General features: G+C 34.8%; 1 protein-coding gene across 2 annotated transcripts; it reads right to left on the minus strand.

Annotated features, from left to right (window-relative positions):
• Window positions 1-4,465: 4,465 nt before the first annotated feature.
• LOC122603633 (homeobox-leucine zipper protein REVOLUTA) lies at window positions 4,466-10,360 on the minus strand. Of its 2 annotated transcripts, none has more exons than XM_043776395.1 (19): window positions 10,133-10,360; window positions 9,485-9,753; window positions 8,444-8,603; window positions 8,266-8,348; window positions 8,087-8,177; window positions 7,907-8,002; window positions 7,711-7,824; window positions 7,324-7,407; window positions 7,091-7,246; window positions 6,937-7,011; window positions 6,741-6,847; window positions 6,480-6,663; window positions 6,220-6,408; window positions 5,999-6,079; window positions 5,752-5,886; window positions 5,337-5,674; window positions 5,133-5,238; window positions 4,907-5,056; window positions 4,466-4,795 (listed from the first exon to the last, which is right to left on the minus strand). In XM_043776395.1, exons 2-19 carry the CDS (start codon window positions 9,724-9,726, stop codon window positions 4,646-4,648), a joined length of 2,541 nt encoding a protein of 846 aa, XP_043632330.1. In that variant the 5' UTR covers window positions 9,727-9,753; window positions 10,133-10,360; the 3' UTR covers window positions 4,466-4,645. The 2 variants fall into 2 exon arrangements, with proteins under 2 accessions (XP_043632330.1, XP_043632329.1); XM_043776394.1 differs by having other exon boundaries at window positions 9,485-9,756.
• Between the last annotated feature and the right edge of the window lie 472 nt (window positions 10,361-10,832).

Genomic DNA, 10,832 nt, shown 5'->3' on the forward strand with positions numbered 1-10,832 from the left:
ATGATTTTATCAACAAACACAAAAACTGGTATTTCTTTACAATTTAAATGTAAAGCGAAAAGTAGCATATTAACAAAAATAAATACCCAAAAAAATTAAATTAATATAATTGTTTAATAAATCATTATAATTACTTATAAATACCTATTAAATCAAAATTGAGTATTATCGGTTTTTTCCCCCAAGATGGTGGCGCTGATGGTGTTGGTGGCCGGTGATGAAAACCTTAAATCTGAAAAACAAAAAATTAAAAATAAATATAGAAGGAAAAAAAATCAGGAAATATAAAGATAGTAGGGAATAATTACTGGTGGCGCCGATGATGATGGTGGCCAGAGAAGGAAGCGGCGATGGTGCTTTTATCGGATATGGAAAGAGAGCGAAGGTTTTGAATTGAGAGGCTGTGTGTGTGTGTGAGAGAGAGAGAGAGAGAGAGTGAAAGAAACACAAAGATACAAAGAAAGGATCGTGTGTTGTTTTTGTTTGGCACGTGGGTGTAGTATGGGAATATGAAAAAAGTGCTGAAATCTTAATTCCAATACCTTTATAAAGGTTTATAGATGGATACTCTATTTAATATTATTATCTTATAAAGCATTTTTATTTAAGAAAAGATGATTTAAACTATCCAAAATACCTCTATTCTTTATTCACTAATTTAAACATCTCTACCTAATATACCTATAATAACCTTAAATCTAAATCACTCATTTTTTTTCTCTCTTTCCTCAAATCTCAACCACTCATTTTTTTCTCTTTCATTTATAAATCATTTAATTCCTCTAATTCATTCAAAATCTTTTATCTCAAAAACCGTATATCGATAAATTATAAAAATTGTATGGGTGTTCTTAAAATTCCATGTTCTTTCATTAGAGATGTCATTTGATATACTTTCGACGAATTTTTAAATCCAAGGGCGGAACCCGTATGGCTAAGGCATTTGGCCATCATACTTTATGACTTGACCTATCACCCCCACCATCTCACATTCTCACCACCGCAACGCGCGGGCACTATCTCTTGTATATTCTCATATATCAAAACTCAAAACAGCAAAGACCTAAGGATCGAATTGTTTCCCGACAACCACAAGAGAATTCTTCATCCATATTAGGTCCCATTTGCCAGCAATACTAAGAACATTCTTAGTGTTTCTAACTCAAGGATAACAGTTTATTCCTTACACTCTTAACTCCTTTATGATATTATGTACTGTCTCTTCATTCCTTATTTTGAAAAGTTCAATTAAGTAACAAATGTGATTGAGGGCTAAACATTAATGAAGAAGTACTATATTGTAACTTTGTAAGTTTCTTTTATAAAACTACAGTACTCATGTAATTATTATGAATTAAAATGAAAATAGTCATGCAAAGAAATTAACTTTCCCGCTATGACATCAGTTCAGACTTCATAAACAATTCAGTATCGAACTAAAAGTAAGATATTTTTTATTACAAAAAAGCATGCATTGGTCGTAATAAATAAAGGACGTATTTAATTTATTTTTTTATAAAAGAAAGTTGCATCATATTTACTTTTATGTTTAGTTCAAAAACAAAAGGTTATTTGAGACCTATAATGGGTTAACAGATACACAAGAGAATTTCTATTGAGGTTAATTATCTGGAAAAATCAACACTTAAGTTTTGCTATAGCTGTTCGTAATAATTTTTGCGTAACTGGTTTTCAAACTTTTTGCTAATTAAGATCCGATATCATCATAAAAACTTTTTGCTAACAGATAAAAACTTTTTCCCGTATAATACAAACCTAACTATCACTCATAAATAAGGAAGGGAGGTATATAAAATAAACAAATTTTGCTAATTAAGATCCGAGATCATCATACCCAACCCTAATTATATAAAGTTTACAAAAGTACTTGGTAAGTTTTGTGGAGTTGTTGCCAAACATAATAGTTTTAAATTAGAGTAATCCAAAATTAAAGAATATATTAAACATAGGACACTAAAAACCCCCCAAAATTCCAAGTATTAAGAACATGTCCAGGTATCTATTATCATTAAGATCTATGTGGGTCCAAGCTCCGTCGACTTCTTATAAATCATATACAACTCCCAAGTTGTCGTCAGCTCTAAGCCTGGACGACACAAAGGTGAAAGGTCCATGAGCTGCGAGTCTTTTCACCGTCACGCCTGTTGAAACTCTGTGCTAACTTAAGGTTACTAGTAAGGCTGACAATTTTGACACGAAATCTGTTAACACGACACGACACGACCTGTTCTTAACAGCTTTCGTGTTTGACGTTAACAGGTTTTGTGTTTTAACAGGTCCGGACCTGTTAAGATTCGTGTCTTAACAGATCCGGACCTGTTAAGACCTGTTAAGATTACACATATATATAAAATACTAACAATTGATATTATGATTTGATATATGATTTTTATAAGGTAAAATGTCTATGAACTTTTGTAATGTAAGGATTATTATCGCTATATAATAGTTGAGATTTGTAAGATGTTTGGTATCGTTAAGGGTCTTTTTTTAATATTTATAAAGAATTATATAATATATATGTTAACAGGTTTCTTAACAGGTGCACATGTTAATTTTCGTGTCGTGTTCGTGTTTGAAAGAAATGACACGATTAGTTAACAAGTCGTGTTCGTGTTTGACCTTAACAGGTTCGTGTCTTAACAGGTTTCGTGTGACCTGTTATGCCAGCCTTAGTTACTAGCAATCTATCGGTAGAAATGAGACATCATTTCAGCCTCAATCTGCATAACTCAAGTTCATTCTTGGCAAAATGAGACGTGCTTATCTCGTACGGAAAACTCGCCAAGCGTGGTCTCTTCTGAGTCATCTTGGCGAGTGTTCCGTACGAGACAAGCACATGTCTTATCTTGCCCAGGCTTGAGTTATGTCGATTGAGGCTGATGTTTAATTTCTACCAACAGATTGCTGGTAACCCTGACTTAGCTCAGAGATACAGGTGTGACGGTGGAGATACTCGCAACTCATGTACTAGGTTTGAAATAGCGTGCAACAGGCGTTGCGTTGCGTGTTGCGACCCTAGGGCGCAACGCTAAGGGTGTGGCGACCAAGTTCCATGTTGCGGGCGCTACATGCCCGTACCGGACCGTGGCGAGCGTTGCGTGTTGCGTCCGTAGTGTCGATACATGTACAAAGTTATGATTTTACTTTTTTTTAGGCCCAATATTTCGTTGTTATTTTGGAAGCCCATTTTCTTTTTACGGGGTTCAAAACAAAATAAATAACCTAATATTTCTTAAAAACCTTCTAGTTTAGCCTTTTGCGTCACTTATTTTTTTTATGTTTTGATTTCAACTTTCAAGTTCAAGTATATTAGTCTACTTTTATGATTTGTTTTATACTTATTCTGCATTTAGTGTCGTAGAATCACAACCTATTATGATTTGGTGATTTAAAATCACAAACTATTGTCGTTTCTTAACTTTTGTATTTTTTTTTACACATAACTTTGTTATTTTTCAGTCTCACTCCAAAAGTTATTTTTTATTTGTTTTTTACCACATAACTTTTGGTTTTTAAATTTTGATACCAAAGTTTCATTTATTTTCTTAACTTTTGTCACGAAAATTTTATTTTTCGGTTTAATATTTTTTAACTTTTGTCACGAGAGTTTTATTTTTTTTTCCAAGGTAGGAATACTTGTTACGAGTAAATTGTAAATTAGGTCATCATTTGTTCTTTTCTTCTTTTGTATAAAAGAAGTCAATTTTTATCTTTTACTTTCATTTATTTTTTTTCCTAGTCTTTTTTTGAACTTGGGAACACAGTCAGTCAAATCAAAGTTAAAACTACACAAGCAAAAAAAGTTAAGATTCTCAAAATCGATGTACCAGAAAATATATCACATGTCATATAATAAATCGGACTGTAAACTCAAATCTGAGGTGACATGACAAAATACAGGCTTTGAATAATTTGATATGACACATGCTAACGATATTCAGATTAATGATCAGACACGCGCACACACATTAAATTCAAGTATTGTACAATAATTATTTTTTTGAAATAACAATTAATTTTATGATAATAAAATTAATATTTTTAAAGAACACTTTATATAAAACCTTTTGTTGTTAAAAAGAAATTATATACAATCTTTTATTACATGTCATGTTAACAAGATTATTTTTAATTATCTACTTTATTGACTATTAACTCATGCTTTAAAATAAAAATTAAAAACAAATTTAATATAAACTTTAAAGACATTGATATTCATAGTCTTTTTTAGAGCTCTAACAAAAATAAATTACTGTACACAACGAATGAAAATTATTATTAAGCAACATCTTTGGAGCACTGTATTTAAATTTAAATTTTAATGCACAGTTCTTGGGACACTAACAGCAAAATCCTTTTGACAAAATGAAAAGTTAGCATAGATTAATGGTAAATTAAGAGCAATCGATTTGCCTGGAAAAATAATTGAAGACAATCATAATTTAAACATCTAAAGCCTAGTGAAATGGCATTAAATTAAACAAATCCCTTGGTTCAACACAAAGATTAACACCATCACAACGCTCGGAGTTCGCTCCACTGATTAACCTATTTTTACAACCAAAATCGGGAGCTTGAGACCCTAGCCGCAAGTGACTTATAACATTAAGTAAATGATGGCTCACACAAACGACCAGTTGACAAAAGAGAAAGCCAGGCAATGGACCGTTGTTTCATCAGCTGCTAGAACCTTCCAAGCTATGGCTTGTTCATATGAAATGTGACGTCCCATTGTTGACATACAAATTCCACCTGGCAAATACGCAAAACCCTGAAAGATAACCACATTTTCAGATTCTCTAATACGGGGTAAACCTGCTAGCAGGTTGGGGAAACCAGAGACTCTTTTTGTCAACGCTTAAAATATGGCACAAAAGTATACCTGTTGCATTATCTTTGCAAATTCTGGAAATAGTGCCTTCCGACCGGCATCATCAAACATTTTGTCTAACGTGATGTCTTGCAGCGCCACAAGGGTAGTTTCCAGCATGTCAAGCCCTGCCTGGTTGGCGAAAATAAATACCGGAAGCGACTACAAACCACAAGTCAAACTTGGTGATCAAAATCCCAATTTGAAAGGCTATGACAATCCTAGTCAACTATTGTACCTTCAAAGAACAGCACAAAATGGCATCTTGATGATGCCAAAGATCTTTCAATAGTGAGTCACCAACAACTGAACCAGAAGTTAACAACTCTGTTCCTAGATGGTAACTGAAAAAAAAAAGACCATCAAAAAGACAAAAACATGTACTAACATTTTTGCCTGTGTTAAGGTTGTTTATGAAAATGAAAATAAAAGATGAATTTACGTGTAGCTATTGCAGATCCATTGAGCCAAAGTAAGAGCTTCAGGAGAGCCAGGCGAGAGCTTAGGAGACACTGATGGGGTCAACCCCGAAGGAGATATAGCCATGGCAACCCTCTGAACTGAGTTGATAACACTACGAACGTATTGGCGGGCCATAGTTGCCACACTGTCAGCTAGATTATTCTCAAACGGGAACTGGAATGCAATGGTCAAGACTGATCTTGTGTTTTGGCAACTCGATGCATCTGATGGTCCATGGCTATTTGACTGGCCCACCTCTAGACTTGCAGTCAAGTCAAGGGTCCGATGTGATGTTCCTAATGCATCCTTAGGATCACCCTGGTCGATAGAGATTGCTTCAGCATACAAGTTAAGAAAACAAAAGAAAGGAGCAAGAGCAAGAACGTGAACTGAACTGATTTAGGATCCAAAGGAATAATACGGAAACCAGATGGTATAAGGGGTGCATCGTCAGGAAACATTTCATCAATTGGAGCAAAGATGAGTTCAGAACAAGCTCCCACGGCATTCTCATCAATTCCGCTGCATAACTACCCAAAAAATGGCCATTCAAAAAAAGAAACTACCCAAAAAATGGTGGAAAAAACTTTAGTGTGAAAAATAAAGACTCTTTTGGTGAGTGCAGTGAAGCTAAACAAACACCTGTAAGAGATGAATGTCTCTCGATACAAATGGATCTTCTTGACCAAGTGCATGACCTTCGATTCTAATAACTTCGAGCATCTGCACATATTAGGTTAAAAATATTGACCTGGTATCTCAAACTAAAAAATATAACATGGAAAAAAGCTAGAAATATCAGAGACCATTAGTAGGGTTTAATTTTCTTCAAAAGAAATTATATGTTAAACATATTAAGTTACCTCTTCATGTTCGATTGTCTGTCCAAGTGGCATGATAATCTGGCTACCCGTAAACCTTGTGGGTCGCATCCCTGGATACCCATATGGGCTTGCTTTTACTGAAGCAGCAGAGTAAGCATCAACATTGAAATCAGCCCACTCTGAACGATGCTCCCGTAGGAACCGTACCAACACTGCTGGAGGTACATTCTGCAACAACAAAAAATTCAATACAGTATTCAACAAGAGTCTTTTTCACAATAAGAACATTCTATACTCACTTGAAATAGCATTGAGGCCTTCGCACATAGAACTCCTCCAAGAAACGAGAGGGGGTTGGAAGAACTAGTCGAGGTGCTAACATTCTTGGTTGAATTAATTGCTACTATCACGTCTTCAGCACCATCACAGTTCATCAATGACCACCCATCATCATTAAATCCATTGATAGCATCATTGAAACCTCTGAATACCATTATAATAAATCACTGATTATTATACATAAGTAGTTCAAAAAAACGATCATATACACAGAGATTTACCTGCTTAATCTTTGACTTAACGTGCGCAAGACGGCTGGTTGCCTTCCAAGTCCATAAACAACTTCCCCACTCGACTCTTGGGCTATCTGCCTGATATAACGCAAGGCCTACATTAAGAGGCAAAAATAATTAACTAAGCCTATCATGTCATCCATGAGAACCAAATTAATTAATTAATGATAGAAGTTCTACTCACTGCAATGGTCATCTTCTGCGCAACAACTTTAGAAGATTGATAAAGGGGGCGTAGAACCTCGGGCACGCTCCATGCCTGCAACAAAATTCATTTTTTGCCCAAAATAATTAACCTGAAAACAGAACCACTCAGGCACGAAAGGGACTCTGTTTACCTCAAGATTAAGGTGGTCAACTATGTGAATTATTGAGCCTCCACCATCACACGGCCGGATCAGGTAGCCACTAGGAAGCATTTCTCCTCTTACAAATTGGGCAGCAGCAGCAGCACTTGGGCCACCACCAGATCCAGAAAGGGATCTCTCACACACCTTTGAGAGCACATATGCATTAAAATCAAGTTCTGGCAGGATACTAGATTGAACCATGAAATCTAAATTAAACTTACCACAACACTACCATTGTCCAAAGTTGTAGTATATCTAAGAGTCCAGAAATCCCGTGCAGGGGCCAGTGTGGTTGGAGCATAGACCTAAATGCAAAATTTAAAGATCAATTCATATGTTAAACCAGATAGAAAGAACCACAAAATGTTAGAGGCAGCATTATTTTTTATCAAAAACCAGTTAAATAACAAAATAAGGTAACAGAGAAAGGTTCATTGGGACAAACAGGTTAAAAAGTCATCCAAAATCCATTTTCAAAGTATACCTCCTAAAATGGACAAATAAAAACGTTTCGGGTAAATCCGGCCTCACTAATTTGATTTCACCCCAATTTGACCCACCACAGCTTGCCCCTTTATATCGTACAAGTTAATACTGTTCAAAATCACCTGCGTGTAAACAAGTTCAATAGTTCCACCGTTTCCAGCAGGTAACATTGTGAAAACTTCAAGATTCCGACAATCTCTAAACCAAGATGTACGATCTTTAAGGATCTCCACAATCTGGAAAAGATAACTTAGTAAACACAGCATAACCAAACTTCAATTTAGCTTCTAATAAGTATAAATCGTACAATGACTTTACCTTTGTGGGCTCTAAACTTACAAGACCGCAGGCTCTAGCTGCCACTCCACTACAACTCTGTGAAATGGCAAAGATCCCAACTGAATCCGGACCAGGCTGGAACATAATTAACATACTTTAAAAACCGGCACATTATTAATCAAGATATTATAATTTTAGTGGAGACAAAATGACACAAACCTTCATCCCAGGCATCTGGACCCAATCAACAGCAGTTCCTGTAGCCTTTGAAAGGAACTCTGCCAAAGTTTCCTCTGCAATTGAGAGGAGTCTGGGAGATGTTCAAACAATAGTCAGCATATTAGATTCAGACAAAATAATTTGTAAGGATCGTTATTGAATCACTTGATTGTAATTACCCAGCTGGGTTATTAGCATCTCCAAGAGAATGCTGGGGGGTTGTAACAACAGATTCACAACTCGCATCTGTAACTGCTGAAGGCTGCAGAAATCAAATGAATCTATGGTAAAAAGTTGTAAAAAAAGAAGATAAAAAATGATCAAAATCAGAGTGTTAAAGAATTTGTAGTAGCTTACAGTGTGCAACTGTTGGCGCATATAACCGTTTTCATATACAAGCTGAGACACCTGTTTTTGAAGACGATCATTCTCCTCCATCAACAACTTGTTCATGGCAGACAATTTTCGATTCACGGTTTGGAGCCGAGAAGCTTCTTTACGCTGCTTTTCTCGACATCTGCATGAGAAATTAAGACCGTCTCATTTAAGGACCTTACAGCATACTCGTCTAGCTTAATTCCATATTCAAATTTCCCTTTTCAAGTCTTCCTAAGTTAAACTTGTTTACGCCTAAAATATCAAATCACCCATTTTCCCATCCTAATTTACTCTGAACATGATAAAATCGTGATATCTTAATGCTATTTCAGAAAAATTAAAAGCACATACATTTTTTCCTTTCAAACATTCGTTGCTTCACACAATAAAGTACTGAACTACAAATAATATCCCAAAGTTATTTCAAAAAGGGGGGAAGGGAATATGAGGTTGTTACACACCCAACTTGGCTGAAAAGCACCCCTCGCATCCTTTTTTTAATACATATAAAAAAAGTGGGGTCCAATCATTTATTCAAAATATTAAAACGTTAGGATGTGAGGGGATTTCACCCAAGTTGGGTGTGTAACAGCACCAAATAAAACTTTTCCCTTCAAAAAACATGGTTAAGATCAAAATCATAAGTTACATATATTCTTATATAGCAGACGCACACATTCAATTATTAAACATGCCCATTTTAGTAAGATAATAACTAAAAAAAACCTCAATTACCTATCCTAAATATCAACTAGAATCAAGTGCATGGTACTATAAAACGACACACAGATGAGGTCTGTTCTATACATTTAACCGGGGAAGGTGAGTCTTTTGACTCAGATGTAACATTAGCCTACTTAGTATACTATATTAAAGTAGATAAAAGATCTATATGCATTTAATGCAAGATTAACAACATATCAAATCAAGATTATATCCTAACAACCACCAAATTTTAGCACACACAAAAACACACAATTGCATTATAATAAGAGTTAAAAAACAAAAACTTTATTTCACCTGCGATTCTGAAACCAAACTTTGATTTGTTTGGGTTCTATGTTGGACAAAATAGGGCATTCTCTAATCAACTGTTGCCTTCTTAAAGAACTTGGTTTTGGGCACTCTGCATACACTCTCTCAAGGGCTTCAACTTGTTCGGTAGTGTATCTCACATATTTCCCATTTTCCAACTGATGATTCATGCTGTTACTGCTACTGTTTGCCTCCATATACTGTTGATTTTGAGCAACCATAGCCATATTTTAACCAAATTCCAACAAACCCGGCTGCAGAAAAAGCTCAAATTCTTGAGATGTGAGATAATACATATACATACATATATAGATATAGATATATAGATAATAGCACAAAAAGAAGGAAAGGAAGAAAACCCTTTGCTTTTTTGAGGGTTTTCAGCTCATAAAGAAAGAAAAGTTGTACATATGACAAATACACAGACAAAATAATCTGTTTTTTTTTTCTAATTTATAAAAAATTTATTATTAATCTTATTATTTTGCTTATTGTGAAGCTGTGGGTAACTAGATATAAGTCCACATTTAATTTACCAAAAAAGTTCCAAAATTTAAGTGGTTTCACTACGCTTTTCACTTCAAAGTCTTGAAAAAAAAGGAAAAAGAAAAAAAAATTAAAAATGTTGCTTACCTCACTGAATCTGTAAACAAGTTGTGCAAGCTTCAATCTTTTCCATAAATAAAGAAAACCCAAAAAGTAAAAAGAAAAAAATGAGAGAAAAATCTTGAAAAACTGAAGGAGAACAATTAAGGTGGGGTTTTAAGGCTCTCTATTTCTTTGGTATATTGATGAGAAGAAGAGAGCCAAAAAAAAGCAGCATTAGAAAGGTGGGAGTGAGAGTGAAACCCTAGTCATATTTTCTATTAATTTTTGCAGGTGGGTGGGTGGGTGGGTGAAGAAAGAAGTGACAGAGTGAGGGGAAAAAAAATGAAATGAGAGGGAGGGAAAAAAGGGAAAGGAGGGAGAGAGATGGGGTTGTGTTTTGGTTTGCTCGGAAATCGAAAATGACAGAGTTTTATGCTTCTGCTGCCTGCTGCTGTGCTGTGCGTGCAGTCTCGACCCAGCCTTTCTCTGTTTTATGTTTGTCTTTTACAAATTACAAATTGGATTAGGATTTGTTTAGTCAAGCTAATATTATTGGATTCAGATCAATGGGATAACTTATATATATGATGTTAAATTGTTAGATGTTTTCCACGTAAACTTTAAATTCACGGAAAACTGTTTAACATATGTGAAAATTGATGCGAGTCCAATACTATAATGTTAACATTATATGAAAAAAAATTTTAAATTAATAATTAAAACTCAAAGATTAAGTATAAATTTT

The sequence above is a fragment of the Erigeron canadensis genome, chromosome 6, assembly GCF_010389155.1.
Source record: "Erigeron canadensis isolate Cc75 chromosome 6, C_canadensis_v1, whole genome shotgun sequence".
Classification (NCBI taxonomy): domain Eukaryota; kingdom Viridiplantae; phylum Streptophyta; class Magnoliopsida; order Asterales; family Asteraceae; genus Erigeron; species Erigeron canadensis.